This window comes from Emys orbicularis, chromosome 4 (genome assembly GCF_028017835.1).
Source record: "Emys orbicularis isolate rEmyOrb1 chromosome 4, rEmyOrb1.hap1, whole genome shotgun sequence".
Classification (NCBI taxonomy): Eukaryota; Metazoa; Chordata; order Testudines; family Emydidae; genus Emys; species Emys orbicularis.
The window spans coordinates 16,304,955-16,321,794 of NC_088686.1; the positions used below are offsets into that span (position 1 = coordinate 16,304,955).

General features: G+C 43.0%; 1 protein-coding gene across 1 annotated transcript in view; it reads right to left on the bottom strand.

Moving 5' to 3' along the window:
- PPP2R5E (protein phosphatase 2 regulatory subunit B'epsilon) overlaps positions 1 to 4,328 on the bottom strand; it is a 108,236-nt gene extending 103,908 nt beyond the window's left edge. The window contains exons 1-2 of the mRNA XM_065404256.1: positions 4,274 to 4,328; positions 1,194 to 1,357 (exon numbers count right to left, since the gene is read on the bottom strand). Of these exons, the coding sequence (XP_065260328.1) occupies positions 1,194 to 1,350 (157 nt within the window). The 5' untranslated portion in view covers positions 1,351 to 1,357; positions 4,274 to 4,328. The remainder of the gene's footprint in view (positions 1 to 1,193; positions 1,358 to 4,273) is intronic.
- Positions 4,329 to 16,840: the final 12,512 nt, after the last annotated feature.

The window sequence follows — 16,840 nt, forward strand, 5'->3', positions numbered from 1 at the left end:
ATTTTAACCAAAGGGTAAATTGTCCCTCTTTATGAGCCAGAGCCATAGGTATTTCAAAAGGAAAGTGTCAAGGATGACAGGCCGAAAATTTAACCTACCATTCAAATACTATTTTAAAAAAAAGTTATTTGGCTCCTGATGTTAAAAACCCTAGTAGCTCCACAAAAAAAGTTCTCAGACATGTTACAAAAATGACAACTCCATTGAGTAATCCACTAACAAGAATTCAGGCAACCTGTTTTTCTCTCAATTGACAGATGCATATATATGTGTGTATTTTTCATGTGTCTACTCCATTCTTGTGAGCAAACAGGGTGGCAGGATTCTGATCAGAGCAGGTCCTTTACATATTTAAATACTTTGACTAAATACAAAAGTATCAGACAGGTAGAGAGAAGGGATGTGGGAAATGTACATATCTGCAAAATAAAACAAAGATGATAGGCCAAAACCTACTAACCCTTGACAATATCCAGAATTATGAACTCCAATATCAACTACCACAATGACCAACTCTAATATTAACTTTAGTTAACTGTACTTATTTTCTTCGCTTGTAAAACAAAAAGGAGAATGATAAAATGTAGAAATCTGCATTTGATCACATAAGCCTCTTCAATAACAGTTTTGGAAGGCTGAATGAATGAGAAAATGAAAAATATATAGGTCCTTTTCCCTGCAAGGACATGATTCTAAGAACTGCTCTGCCCCCCCCGACTTGTACTAAAAATCAGTGGGAGTTGAGAGCACTTAGCTCCCTGCAGAAAGTGCTTGGCAGATCACAGAATTCAATGCTAAATTAATATTGTTCACACCTGCTAATGAATCATCTCATTTAAAAACTATTGCCACATTGGATTAAATGTTAAGCGTTGATAACCTAAAATATTTGCAAAAAGCTTGTGTGCCTTCAGACTGCCAGCAATGGTTCTGTTAGTATTAGCATTCAGAACTTCCACAAGTATTGCAAACAGCAAACACATATCCATTCATAGATGCAAGTTTTCATTTTAAATATATTAACTGATGCCAATTTTTTTTAGCTTAATAAATACTTGTATGGCATGAACTGTTTCTCACTCACAGGCCAAATTCCCCCTCAAATTTCTGTTACAACAATAGTTTTTAGCACAATTTAGATGTCTGCTGTAAAATAAAAATGTTTTAATCATACAACTGATCTTGAGCCTTACCTTTTAGAAGCGGCAGAGGAGTTAATTCAATAGGCTTGCCCTGAGACCTAAACTGGGAGGAACTTTGTGACCTCTTCTGTCTGGCTTTTCTGACGGACTTCCGAGAAAATCCGTCTACTTTATCCACTGACGGAGGAGTGGTTGGTGCTGAGGACATATCCCTACTGAAGGGAAACACACATTATAAATACATTCCCAGTGGATGAAAATAGGTAAAGATTAAATGCGTTTGTCAAGAGCCACCTCCTTCTCCTTATTCACATCCCTCCTAAAAACCCACTTCTGACATCAAAGAGAGATGGTCCATCAATTTACATATAGGTCTTATGAAGTAGCTTCGTGGTACTATTGTAATTATTGTCCATCCTCTCCCCTATTTTGTCTATGGTCCTCACTTGTTACATCATGTCTGAATTTAGCCACTGATTCTGCAATCAGATCCACACGTAGACACCTGTGTATCCATCGAGATCAGTTGATGTCTATGGAACTCGACAGAGGTCCAGGAGTATGCCTGTGTAGACCTGTCTGCAGGATCAAAACCTTAGATCATAAGGTTTTTGGGTCACAAAATATCTTTTACTTGTTTTCACAAAGCACTATGCACACTTCTAGGAGCTCAAAAATAATAATGAATTTTAATATTAAAGTCACAACTATTTTCTAGGACAATTAAAAACAGAAATAAAATTCAGTTTCTATCCATAAAGAAAGGTGTGTGTTTTGTGGAAACATTAAGTTCACTAAAATATACTGCTATGCTTTAAAACCAAAGAAAGTTCACTAGACTTGATAGACTTAGGTTTGGTCTACACTAGCAAGTTATGTTGGTGTAACTACGTCCCTCGGGGGAAAATCCACCTCCATGAGGATGCAGTTATACTGACCTAACTCCCGAGTAGACAGCGCTATGTCAAAGGGGGGGGTCTCGGCTCACCTGTTAACATAGCTACCGTCTCTCGGGAAAGTGGAGTACCTACTCAGACGGGAGACGCCCTCCCATCAGTGTAGGTATCATCTTCACTGAAGCACTACAGTGCATGCTGTAATGATGCAGCTACGCCACTGCTACCTTTTAAGTGTAGATAAGCCTGTAGCCTGTCACTTATTTATTCTCCACTCTAGAAATATCCAGCTTTCATATTGCAAATCTCTTTGCACATTCCTTTTTCACATTCTAATATTTCTGGAGGATATTCCAGGCTAATTCTGGGAAATTAAAAGAATATACTAAAATGGTTAATTCAACAACCAAATTCTTGATTTTTACCAGGCTTACCTTCTCTGTCAAAAAAGTTATACAACATTTTCTCAGTGAAGTGGAAAGAACAGATTTAAGAAAAAAAGATTTAGCCCCAGATCCAGCAAACACTTACACATGTGTTCAACTTTAATCAGTGGGGCTACTCACATTAGTCAAGTTAAATGTGTGTAAATGTTTGCAGGATCAGGGCCTTAGAGCATGTTTTTGGAAGGTCCTGAGAGCACTCAATGTTCATTGATTCCAAATATCTAAAGGACTACTATTGCTAATGGGAGGTGATTTTGCAACCTGCAGTTCACCTTGAAGTCCTCATTTTGTTAAAATATTTGGGGACTGATCTGATTCATAAATAATTTAAATCAACATTATTTGGATTTTTCTTATTATGCAAAATACTTTATAAGTATGATTTTTTTTTAAATTATGTATGTTTAGAAAGATGTATGTTTTAAGTTGAGAGGGTTTCATTTATCGCGTGTGTGTATATATTACACACACACACACACAGAGTCTACTGAAAATATAAAATACATAACTTCTCAAGGAACCAAGAGGAATCCCTTGATATAGGACAGTGAAGCTGGCATCACCTAAAAACAATTCTTATTGTATCAATTTAATTTTTCCTCAGGTGTGGCTTCATTATCATCCCAAATAATACATCCTACATTTAATAGACTATGAGCAACACACTTTTATACTTCAAACAGATGTTATTTACCAACTGTAACAGATGCCAACATCACCATGGCATCAAGGCCCCATGCAAGCTTCATGGGAAAGTCAGACAAACTATATGGAGAAATGGATATATACTTTCACCTCAACAAACCAATTTGTGATTCCTAAGTAAGGGGAGATAAGAGTCCCTCAAAATATACAAACACAAAAAGTTACCTGTTATGTCAGCAGGACTCTGGAAATATCAACAAAAAATGACACTTAGATTCTAGATTTGTTAGTCCTATTTCTTTTAATGAGGCAAAATGTTTTCATCTCCTTGTCACGTGTAACTATTAAAAAAAATCTAACCATTTATCCAGAAATATTTGTACAGTCTCAAAATGAAATTGCTAACAACATTAACGGACAAAGACTAGAGCAGATCACTCAAATTGCAGGATCATTCTGTCAGCAAGACACTTTACCCACACTTCTCTGCTGTAAATTTATGAACAGTTTCTCTGACCTGATTTATAAATTATTAAATTCTAATTCTAATTCAACAAGACTACATCCAGCCTTAACAACATTACAGTAAACACTGATCACTTTTTCACATTCCTAAATGATCATTTAAATGCACTGAAAAACACTATTTCCAGGGGGAGGGGGGGAGGAAATAAGGTTATTTATTGAGCGCAGCACAAGTGGTGGATAACTGCATTTATAACTATAGCTTTCTCAATACGAAAGTATTTATTTATAACAGGGGAAATTTTTAAGTATTTTGGTAAATGCACAGCGACATACACTAGACACTGTCACCGCTGGGGACAACAATACGAGGAAACGCGAGTGAATGTAAAAATACCGATGGATGTCACTGCAAGCGGCTAGGTAGGAGCAAGCGCCTCCACTAAGCACTCAGTGAAAGCAGGGGTGTAATTAGCTGCATTCTGACGGGTGTTGTTGGATGTCATTTCCATCCACCAGGGGATAAGTAACACAGCTGGACTCTATCCTTTACCACCCCCGCCCCGTGATCCCCATCTTCTCTAGCGCTCCCCGATCCTCCCGCCCCGCCCGCTCTCCCCCAGCCCTTCCCCCCCGCCGCGGCCAGGTCGCTGCCCACTCGGGGCTGGGGTGAAGTTACCTTGACCCTCCTGGCAGAGAATTCGGAGCCGAGGAGGAGAAGGCGGAGTGAGCTGGGCTTGGCGGCAGCGGCCGGAGCGTTGTGCGCGCCGGGCTCTGTCCCTGCAGCTGCAGGAGCCTGTAGGCCTCGGCGGCGGCGGCCTCCTCAGCGCAGGGCGGCGTTGGCGGCGGGTTCAGGGGCAGGCAGCTGCTCGGGCTCCGCTCAGTCCCGTGCGCTCGGCGCGGCCCCCTGCCTGCGATGGCTGCTGCCTCACTCACATTCCCGGCGGAGCCCTGCGGAGGGGCCTGCGGAGGGGCGGCCGAGCGCGGGCCGAGCTGAGAGGAGCCGCGGTAGGGCGGGCGGCCGGGCGCGGCGAGGGGCGCTGCGGCTGGCGCGGATGGCCTCCTCTGCCGGTGGCTGGCTGGGAAGCGAGGGGTCCCGGCTGTGTCGGGGTCGCGCTCAGGCTCGCTCGCTCCTATTGTCAGCCACTCTCACTGGGCTCCGGCCATGGCACACACACAACCAAACCTGCTGCCGCCGCCCACAGCCCGCCCCCCGCACACGCCCACTCAGCCTGCCGCCGCCGGGACGCGCCGCCTCATTGGCGCCCGCCGCCGGGAAGTGGGAGCGCCGCCGCCAGCACAGAGCAGAGGTACGGGGCTGGGCAGGACGGGGGCAGCGGCGCACACCGGTGGCCGGGCACCCCCCGGGCGCTACTGCTGAGCCTGGCGGCGCATAGGCAGGAGGAGCTGAGCTCTCTCTTCCCGTCCAGGGGCTGGTACTGCAGGGAGTCCGGCCCGGGTCTGGCGGTGCTCCACTGGGCTCCTCGCCCACTGTCCCTGCACGGAGCAGGCCGCCAGCAAGGCCTCGGACCGGGTAGCGCTGCCCGCCTGGCCCTGCAGCTCGGGGAGACCCATGCCCTGTTGCGGAGCTGGCACCCAGGCCTCTGTGCTGGAAGGCGCCGCCCTCCCCCGTCGGAAAGGGCAAGGCCCGCTGCCCCCCGCACCCAGCCGAGCGAGGAGGGGATGCCTGCCAAGGTAAAGCCGAGCCCTCCCCGACAGAGCCCCGTACGCCCCCGGGGCGCTCCACAGGCCTTCTGCGGGGAGGCGCTGCTCGCCGAGCCCCGCTCTAAAGGGGAGGGCCACGAACCGTGTTGTCCGGCCGGTTCCCAGCCGGGATAAATATGTTCTGCCTCCGTCCTTCCACTCCCCCTGTAGCGTCGGTGCCTCACACGTGTGTGGCGGTGGGGTGAGCAGAGCTGCCCAGCTGTTCTCCCTGTGGTCTGTGTAGTGCCACACCATACCCGGGTACGTGACAAGGACTGGGGGGGAAAGGTGCTGAATAAACGTGAATTTATATCCTATAACTGAAGAAATAAAACTGCTTTTAAAAAGTATTGTTTAACAACCTTTCCTCCCCCCCCCCCATTGTGAAAATAAATATGGGGAAAACACTTGATGAATTCTCCCAATTATAAGATTTATGCCAGCCCTCCACATCTTATGGTACAGGGCACCTGGGCTTCCCAGCACGGTCAGCTTGGTGTTTTCTAAGGATTTTTTTTTTTTTTAATCGGTACAAGTATATGCGTGCAACAAAGTGAATATTTTTAATAATAGCGCATAACTTTCATATTATAGTTAAATATATATATGGCTCGTGTTATAAATATAATGCAATATTTCCCCCATGATTTTTGACAAAGTTATTCCTTGTTCTGTCAGAACAAGGAGTAATGGTCTCAAGTTGCAGTGTGGGAGGTTTAGTTTGGATATTAGGAAAGACTTTTTCACCAGGAGGGTGGTGAAACACTGGAATGGGTTACCTAGGGAGGTGGTGGAATCTCCTTCCTTAGAGGTTTTTAAGGTCAGGCTTGACAAAGCCCTGGCTGGGATGATTTAGTTGGGGATTGGCCCTGCTTTGAGCAGGGGGTTGGACTAGATAACCTCCCTTCCAACCCTGATATTCTATGATAAAGTAAGGCCAAACCTTACTGATTTCACAAGAAAGTAGCTGGGAGTATAATGCTATAACAACTGTTAATATAGGTATTCGTCCTCCCCCTCCCACCTTCACTTGCTCCTCTAACAGGTATTTTTTTTAAAAGATGCTCTTTGAACTATTTAAGAGGAGTGAATTAATTTTTTTTATGTGAGTTACTAAAAAGTACACGTTGGTAGTTCGTAAGCATGGGTAACGTACTGAAAATCATGGTAACTACTAGTATTAAGACCACATAGATGGTCTTTGCTTCATTTTCCTGTTATGTCTTCCCTCATCCCATTTGTTCTTTATAATTGTTTCCCCAGTAGTCAAGGAGTATACAGTAGTGCCACACTAAATACAGGAAGAGTTGAGGAGCTGATTGCCAGCTTCCTTGCTAGGAAACTGACTTAGTGTGAGAGCCATGAAAGATTTAAAGCTTCACTCTTCTCATTGCTATACAGATGGACAACCAAGCAATTGTCATTTCCTGTAATGGGACAAAAAGGTAGTAAACTATCTAGCTTGTCATGTCCCCAGAAAACTTGTATTTAAAAAAAAAAAAAAAACCTACAATAGAGACTTGGATCTTAACTACATTAGAAAACTTGTATTGATGGAACTATTGCCTAGGGAGGTTGTGGAATCTCCATCTCTGGAGATATTTAAGAGTAGGTTAGATAAATGTCTATCAGGGATGGTCTAGACAGTATTTGGTCCTGCCATGAGGGCAGGGGACTGGACTCGATGACCTCTCGAGGTCCCTTCCAGTCCTAGAGTCTATGAATCTATAAAACATTTAGTTACAGAGGAGCAAATCCCTAATATAGATACACTTAAATCACTTTAAATCCACTTCAACCAATTTACCTTACTGTAGTAATGTATAGTATTAAGCTAAATTGGTTTAAGTGAATCTATTCTAGGGGTTTGCACCAGTGTAACTAGATCAGTTTTTGTTACACCAGTGCAAGTGTCTAACAGAGGGAAGGACTTCACCATTTCAGTTAAAAGAGAGTTTCACATAGTTATGTCCCTCCGTGTCTATTAATTAAAATTCTCTACATTATCCAAATTCAGTGTCCTCCATGCCATTTGGATCATGTATAGAGCACTGACTGGAGTGAGGCTCAGGAGACCTTGGCCGCTAGCCTGATGGGGACCACAGGCAAGTTATTGAACCTGTCTATGCTTTAATTTTCTCATCTGTACAATGGGGATAATATTTACCTCCTTTGTGTAAAGCACTTTGATATCTACAGATGAAAGGCAGTATATAAGAGGTTGTTATTCTTAAAATAAGTTCCTAGTGATAGAAGGGCTAATAGTCTACTGCAATCCACATCTCTGCAGATAGTCTCATGACCTCCCTTTCTTGCTATTTTATAAGTTAAGTTTATGTAAGCTAATAATATTTATATTAGAAAATGAATAAATCATATTTAAATTATGTATTCCATATAACTAAAAAATTGCTGTACAAGGACTTGCTATTTCCATTTTGACTGCTACAGGCATGTTTATAATGTTTATTGTAATATTTATCAGTCTGATGTGGTGAGGAGCATCTCAGAACCAGGAGACCTAACAATGTATACATGACTTACTTTTTCTTTGTCTTCTGGCCAGCAAATTTTCCACAACTCTTCTTTCCTTTTCTTGCAGATTGTTTTTTCTTTTCTTTCCTGGTCATGTCCCATGAGTTCTTGTATTCCTTTAAGAGAAATACAAATCTTGTCCTCAAATGTGCAGGGAGATTTGTCTGCACCCTCATGAAAAGCTGTTGTCATGTTAAAGGGACACAGCAACTTTTTTTTTTCTTCATTGAATGCTTGATTTACATTTTGTTAAATTTGTATTTCCAAGAAATTACATATTCTGGCGTCTAGGCAGCAATATAGAAAATCCAAAAAATTCACAAATGTATAATTAGCAAGAATAAAAGCTACCAAACAAGCAGCACCAAGTGAAGCTCAGAACCCCCAACATCTTCAAGGAAAAGCCTGTATTCATATCTAAACCTTTCAAGGTGCCCTAAAGGTTTAGGGGCGGAAAAAGCACTCCTCCACTGATATATCCCTATCCTAAGTAAACAAGGTGCAGGACTGTCATCTCAAACATCCCAGCTTATCATGATAGAGAGAGGTGTTCTCTACAACTGCACTGCACAATGTGAGCCCAATTAATTTTTTATTTTTTTCAGGAAAGTTCACTATGAGCCTTTAAAACAGATTTTAAAAGAAATTTTCAAAGGTAGCTTGTTTTATTTTTAAGAATAGACATTAAAAGGCACTAATGCCCTGTGGAGAATGGTCTGTCCAGCTCAACATCTGTAGTGCCAAAACAATACTGGTGGACAAAGCCTACTCTGCAACAATTACTCCCAGATTTGGTCTGCCTAGGAGTTCCAAAGCGTGACTAAATATCCACTATCTAGGGTTCGTGGACCTGTCTGTGATACAGAATATGAATTAAATATGTGAAAAGGGAGGCCACACTGCCCAGTGCTACCTTCCTGGATTGGCACAAGGGAAGAACCCTCTGTAAACTTTACCTAAAAACTTTTACCAAAGACAAGGTCACTGAATGGATAACATTGTGGAAGTCTTGCTCTGTTTGGTAGTAAACAGTTTTATTTAGCTACTTCATCTGGTCTGTGTGTCCATAGTGAGAGTTATATAATGCTCTATAAAGCAGTGGTTCTCAACCAGGAGTACGTTACCCCTGGGGATACACAGAGGTATTCAAGGGAGTACATCAACTCATCTAGAGATTTGCCTGGTTTTACAATAGACTACTTAAAAAGCACAAGCTTGTCAGTACAAACTAAAATTTCATACAGACAAAATGAGAAAGTAAGCTATTTTTCAGTAATAGTGTGCTGTGACCAGTGTTCCCTCTAATTTTTTACGTGCATGTGCCGAATGAATTTTGTTATGTGCACCAATACGGAGGTGATGTGTGACACATCACCTCCATATTGGTGCACATAACAAAATTCATGTGGTGGGGGTGGGGCTGAGGGGTTCGGAGTGTGGGAGGGGGCAGAGGGTTGGGGTGTGGGGGGATGAGGGCTCTGGCTGGGGGGGGTGGGCTTTGGGGTGGGGCTTGGGAGGAGAGGTTCAGGGTGTGGGAGGTGGCTCGGCTGGGGCAGAGGGTTGGGGTGTGGGCTCTGGGATGGGGATGAGGGGTTTGGAATGCAGGAGGAGGTACAGGGCTGGGGCAGAGGTGTCGGGGGGGGCTCTGGGCTGGGGATGAGGGGTTTGCGGTGGAGGCTGCCCTGGGGCTGCAGTGGGGAGAGAGGACTCCCCCCAGCTCTCTCTCTCACCACAGCAGCTTGGGGCCAGGGGAGAGGCACCTCTCCCTGGCTGGCCACGGCAGCTCCAGTGGGGCTGGGCTGGGCCGAGGAAGGGGCTCCTCTCTCCAGCTGGCCACGGCAAGTCTGGGGCAGGTTGGCACCGCGGCAGGTCGACGCTGGGACTTAATAAGCAGTTGCGCGGCCACACAGCTTAGAGGGTACTTAGGCTGTGACACTTTTGTATTTTTGTCTGATTTTGTAAGCAAGTAAATTTTGTGAGATGAAACTTGGGGTGCACAACATAAATCCAACACCTTAAAGGGGTACAGTAATCTGGAAAGGTTGAGAACCGCTGCTATAAAGCATCTGTACATTGAGGGGAAGATTCTCATTGGTGCCATGGGAATTGTTCAGACATTTTCCTGCTTATTAATATTGGAACTGGAAAGACCTTATGTCCCCAGACAACTAATTATTCAGCCCAACAGGAAAAAGACCAGAACATGTTTTGCAGGAACAAGTAATGCCATCTGAACAGACGAATCAGCATGAAAACCAGGCTCTTCTACCAGGCCACAGAAATTGTCAAAAGTGAAATATCAGTGAAATAGTGCTTCAAAATAACTAAACTACTCTAAAATAAATTAACACCAGAGTCTAGGAGTGTTATTTTAGCATAAGTCCTCTTGAACCAAATTCAGTCCTGGCGCAAGATCATTGTATTTAATCTGCTTACAGCCAGGATGACTTTTGCTTCTGACTTTGTTGTTAGTTTTGTTTTGGTGAATGGCACATCCAACTTTTGCTTTAATATTTATAATTGCAGTACCCAGTTTGCATGTTGACACAGTTTAAAGGTGAGGCTTATGCTTGTTTGGGTTCTGAATAGAGCTCCCATACCTGAGCCAACAGTGAGAGAATGGAGAACCAGGTGGTAACTTCAGCAATGCTCTCAAAAAATGTGATCCCAGCTCTGAAGATGTTATGGGAATTGGAAAGTTAGAACCACGGCTAACAGAATGGGACCCAATCCCTAATTTCTCTGTCTATAGATCCCTCTGTCTATGGGTCCTTAGAAGTCTATTCCTACAGTCAATGCAGTGCAATAGGCAGACACTAGCTCACTTTTTTGGGTGGATGTCTGTCTTTCACTAACACTTTCTCGCCTCTCACTTTCCCTCTGGTTCAGTTGGTTTCTTCTTTTGCCCAATCCCTTTTTTATTTCTAATTTGCTTTCCTGCCCCTGACACGCTTCTTCTCTCACAAGTTACCACTTCCTGTTACGTCCCCTGCCTGCCTGTCCTCTTAGGGGTATGCTGCTCTTTCGTCTGGCCCTCTCCTCTCCAACTGTCATTCCCCAACTGCCCCTGAACCTCCAGTTCAAACATTCCATCCCTTCTCCTGTGTAAAGGACACCACCCAAATGGTTCTGCTCAGTGGGTGAAAAGCAGTATGGGAAAAGATTGCTGCCCCATGTGTCACATGTTACATTCTCCCTTACTTTATCACTGTGATTGTGTGTCTGTTGCAAATGAAACAAGGTGCGATCTCATCTCATTGATTTCTTTCATATAAAGTCTCTCTTTTTCAGCTCTGAAATTAATGCATCGTGTACCAAGGGAGTATGCAGTCTTTGGTTGTTACCATCCTCAGACAAAACCATTCTCTTGAGATTAGTGGCCTCATTTCCTGTCTGAAGCTTCTCAAAGGGCCTAGCTGCCTTTATCCTCATCTTAAAAACCAACAACCAGCAGCCATTACACCAACAAGCATATTTTCATATTTTTACCATGTCTGAAAGACATGTTCCCTTAGACTAGTAATGAATTACTCACCATTTTATCTGGCTCTCCCAAGCTTGCAACATCCTGCTTTCTTTGTTCCCAACTTTTCTTGCAAATTCAGAGCATGCTTCCCCCATGTACCTGTTCCTACTTACAGGTGAAGAAGCCAGCCCTCAAGACTATCCTTAGGATGGTATCCTGATGTAATATACTGTGTGTCTGTGACCGGGTAGACTTAGTCCCCGGCAGATCCAAGAACGCTCACAAAGCATCACCTTACATGTTGCAGACACCTGTCACACACAAATGATTTTTCATGGTGATATATATTACATATGTAATGCACAACTGGGCCATTAGCCACCTAATTGCTGGTAACCTGTCTTTCAGGCACATAGGGAAATAAAAATGTAGTAATGTCAACTTTAAAAAGCCACACAAGGGGAAATCCAACAACCACATTCAGAGTAAAATCCTGATTACTGTAATAACCAAAGAAGATAGTTTATCCCAGGTTTTATACTATATCTGGTTCATGTTGGAACAAAATTTTGGGGATTGTAGTCAATAGTAGGGGGAATGCTCTTAGTGCATAACTGTCAGCTTTATCAAGGCCCCATGCTTTGATTTAAAGAGTTACCTGTATCTGACACACAGCAAGGGTGGTTATAAGGAAATCCAGCTGCCTTGGTGAAAGTTTGCATTGACAGCTGTATTGGTAGCTGATACTAGACTAAGACAGAGGATCAAAAGGAACATCTTGAGAGAGAAATAATGCAAGAATTAATTAAAAATAGGATTTGCAGATAAGAATCAGGTAAATTAAGGGGAGGAGCAAAAGATCTCTAGGAAATTCACTGTAAACCAAAAACTCCGAGACAATATTGTGGATGACATTTTATTAGAAGTGAGATAAAGTAGAGGCTACAGCCTCCTGAGCCTTGGCATCAACTCACCAGGTCTTCTAGCAAGAGAGAAACAATGTTACTGTCCAACCTCAAACCCATTTTGTTTTTCTCTGGACAGAGTGGTTGTTTGCTTTGCCCATTCATCCCCTAAAATTGGGGCTCCATCAAAGTAGATTGGTCTGCCTGCCTGCAGAAACAATGCTCAATGTATTCCATGAAGTTGTCCTTCTGTCAGTTAAATACACGTGGTTACTGAATGAACCAGATCATTGAATGTTCCATCATCCTGATTAAATAACTGTTTGTTGCAGTCATGTTTCTGAGTCTTGTCTGATCCTGGTCTCTCTTGTCCCCAAGCCATTCTTACCTGTGAGTGGTTGGTGGTATTATATGCCTCTTTATCCTGTCAGCACATCACCCTAATTCTACTATGTGTGCTTTTACATTTCATGTGTCTGAGCTAGATTTTCAAAATGTAGACATACACATAATTGTGCACACTTACGTGCATGAATGTCTGATGTACGTGCACCAAATGAGCATGCATATACAAGGTCAGCTAAGTATCTAAATGGTCATGTATGTATGCAAATACCTGTATGTGATCATAAATTAGACACATGCAATTATATGTATGTGTGCCTGTCTGAAAATTTGGCTTATTTGTTTTAACTTCTTCCCTCCATTCCTCACAGAAAGGGTCCTAGATGCCTGCAAACATTGACATATCAAAGAATTCAGTTCCCCATGGGAACATCATGTTGGAATAAACCTCAGCCTTCTCTGTATTCAAACGTTTCCCTTTTCAGTTTTGGAATTATTTCCTATGCTGCTATGTCAAAATGTTAGCAGACCAGTGTCCAATATTCTGATGGTTGTGAATGGCACCCCCAAATCCTCACACCAACTGACATAAATAACTCAGGTTTCAGAGTAGCAGCCGTGTTAGTCTGTATCCGCAAAAAGAACAGGAGTACTTGTGGCACCTTAGAGACTAACAAATTTATTTGAGCATAAGCTTTCGTGGGCTACATCCCACTTCTTCGGATGCATAGAATGGAACATATATTGAGGAGATATATATATATATTATATATATATATATACACACACAGAGAGAGAGCATGAACAGGTGGGAGTTGTCTTACCAACTCTGAGAGGCCAATTAAGTAAGAGAGAAAAAACTTTTGAAGTGATAATCAAGATACCCCAGTACAGACAGGTTGATAAGAAGTGTGAGAGTACTTACATGGGGAGATAGATTCAATGTTTGTAATGGCTCAGCCATTCCCAGTCTTTATTCAAACCTAAATTGATTGTGTCTAACTTGCATATCAATTCGAGTTCAGCAGAATTCAGACCTGCGGGTGGCTATTTTACAGCAGAAAAGCTTCAAAAACAGACTCCAACGAGAAACTGCTGAACTCGAATTGATAAATTTGTTAGTCTCTAAGGTGCCACAAGTACTCCTGTTCTTTTTATAAATAACTTAGTACTAGTAATATCACATCTCTGATCCTCCGCCCCAACCAGAACTAATTACTTCCCTCCAGTTAGTAATGTATTTAGTGGAGGAAGATACGTTCAAACAAAAATCACACTATGAAACAAACCATTCAATACCTACAGTGCACTGAGAGAGAACCACAAGCTCACTTACCTTAGCAGCTGAATTTCGCAGTCTCTTTGTCTTTGATTCTGTGGGTTGTTTGTTTTGTTAGTTCCCTTTTCCTTTCTTTCTCTAGCTCATTTTCAATCCCCTAATGCTCTTCTTCTCACACACTTTACCCCACTTTTTATTAACTTTTAGCCCTGAATAATCCTGCTCACACTTCCTTCAATTTCCTCCTCTTCGTCCTCTCCATCTGCTATTCACACTGCCACTAACCCTTCTGATGTCCGGATCCAGGCTCTGTTCCTGTTTGAGGTGATATCAGCCAAATTGTTCTGTCATCACTTGAAATAGCAGTGGTGAGAAAAAGACCACCTCCCCTCTCCCTGCTATGACAAGATTTTTGTTAGATCTGCTTGCTTTTCCAGAGGCCAGTATCTAGTCAGTTTAAGAACCAAGATGAGTTTGTGTCCCATTCATCAGATTTCTGAGAGGAGGAAAGAAGACCCAGCTTGAAGAGCTCTACCTTTCTTTGTTTGTTCTTCATCTCAGGACTTTAGGAAGTTTATTCCCAGATGTGGGAGCGTGCAAGGCAGTTGCAGTTATGTTTGCCTGCTCTGTAAACTGAAAGGAAAGGGGGGTGACTGAGCCAAAAGAGGCTGGGTTAGCAAAAATCTGTACCATCAAGGTACCTGTGTAAAGTTGGTGAAAATGGCTTGCTCCATTCTGAAATGCAAAGCTAGCGTGGAGGGACTTTGCTCAGCAAGGGTCACATGGAGGCTAGTACCTGAGCATTGCAGTAGGACAGACTTTGAGGAATTTTCCTGTGGCTGTGTCATAGGAGTGACACATCTTTTTCAGAGGAGCGTTTTTCCTGTGCACATTTATTTCAACATTTGCCTATGTACCTTTTGCACCTCTTTTCATAGGCAACTCCTTGTGGTATTATCCATATTTCCCCAACAGCAGTTCAGGGATTACAATTCTTGAGTTACAGTTGACAAGAAATGTTAGAAACAAAAAGAGGTTCTACAAATATGGTCAGACAAAAAAGAAAGATCAGGGATGGTCCATTGAGCAGTGGATCCACACAAGGTGAGCTGGTAACAGAAGATGATAGGAAGGCAGAGCTCCTCAGTATGTACTTTGCTTCAGTCTTCCCACAAAAAATAAGGTGGCTGGATGACTAGTGAAGTCACCATAGACAATAAAGGGGAAGGGATGCCAATCAAGATAAGTAAATTGTCAGAGATCTTCTGACAAATTTGAATGAATTCAAGTCAGGAGGGCCTGATGCTGTTCACACCAGGGTGCTGAAGGAATTAACTGAAGAAATCTCAGCCACTAGCAATCACATTTTCAAAATCATGGATGACAGGAGAGGTCCCAGAAGAGTGGAGAAGGGCTAACGTGTAGTGCCCATCTTTAAAAGAGGAATAGAGGAGGAGCCGGGGAACTATAGAGCAGTCAGCCGAACCTCGATACCTAGTAAACTACTAGAGCAAGGTATAAAACATTCAATTTGCGAATACCTGGAGGATGAAGGGGTAATCACTAGCAGCCAGCATGGATTTACTAAGAACAAATCATGCCAAACCAGCTGATTTCCTTCTTTGACAAGGTAACTGGTTTGGTGGATGGGGGAATGCAGTGGACATAATATACCTGGACTTTAGCAAGGCTTTTGACACAGTCCCACATGACATTCTGATAAGTAAGCTGAAGAAATGTGGGTTCAGCGGAATTACCATTAAGTGGATATATAATCGGTTAAACAATTGCAAACAAAGAGTAGCTATTAATGGAATTATGTCAGATTGGAAGGAGGTCTCAAATGGAGTTCCACAGGGATCTGTTTGGGTCCAGTGTTGTTTAACATCTTTATTAATGACCTGGATGTAGGAATAGAGAGCATACTGATCAAATTTGCAGATGACACAAAGAGGGAGGGGGTTGCAAACACTTCTGGAGGATAGACCTAAAATTCAAAGGGATCTTGATAAATTGGAGAACTGAGTTCTAGACAACAAAATGAAATTCAACAGACAAACATGTAAGGTGCTACACTTAGGGAAGAAAAAACAAATGCACAGATACAGAATGGGGGATAACTGGCTTGGCAGCAGCACTGCCAAGAAGGATGTGGGAGTTGTGGTGGATCACAACCTCAACATGAGTCAGCAATGTGACGCTCTTGCAAAAAAAGCAAATGCGGTTTTAGGTTGTATTAACAGAGGCATAGCAGGTAAGTCATGGGAGGTGATAGTACCACTCTACTCAGTGCTGGTTAGGCCTCAACTGGAGTACTGTGTCCAGTTTTGGTCATCAATGTATAGAAAGGATGTAGAGAAACTGGAAAGGATCCAGAGGTGAGTGACAAAGATGATCAAAGGGATGGAATGCGAGCCATGTGAGCAAAGGCTGAAGGAACTGGGTATGTTTAGATTGGGAAAGAGAAGATTAAGGGGAGACATGATAGTTGTTCTCTCTTGCCACAGAGGGCAGGACAAGAGGCTACAGCATGGCAGATTAGATTAAATCTCAGGAAAAACTTCCTAACTTTAAGAACAGTAGGACAATGGAATAGACTGCCTCGGGAGGTCGTGGAAGTTCCTTCACTGGAGATTTTCAAAAAGAGGCTGGATAGCCATCTGTCTTGGATGGTTTAGACACAACAAATCCTGCATCTTGGGTTTAGACTAGATGACCCTTGCGGTGCCTTCTAACCCTATGGTTCTATGATTCTATACCTCTGCAACCTGCTGCTGTAGAGACAACTAAATAACAGGTAATGGGTGTGTGTCTGCAAGGCCTCGGTATTCCTTTGGCTCCTTGTCTTACTCAAAGGAAAGAGCTCCCGTTTACAGTTCTGCATTTCTGTTGTAAAAACTACTAGAGCATCAAGATGGTATCGCTTGTTATACCATTTTCACCAATAGAACTGCAGCTGCAGCACTGACTACAAGTCACCTGAATCAAGCCCATTGTCTCTTAAAATTTAGA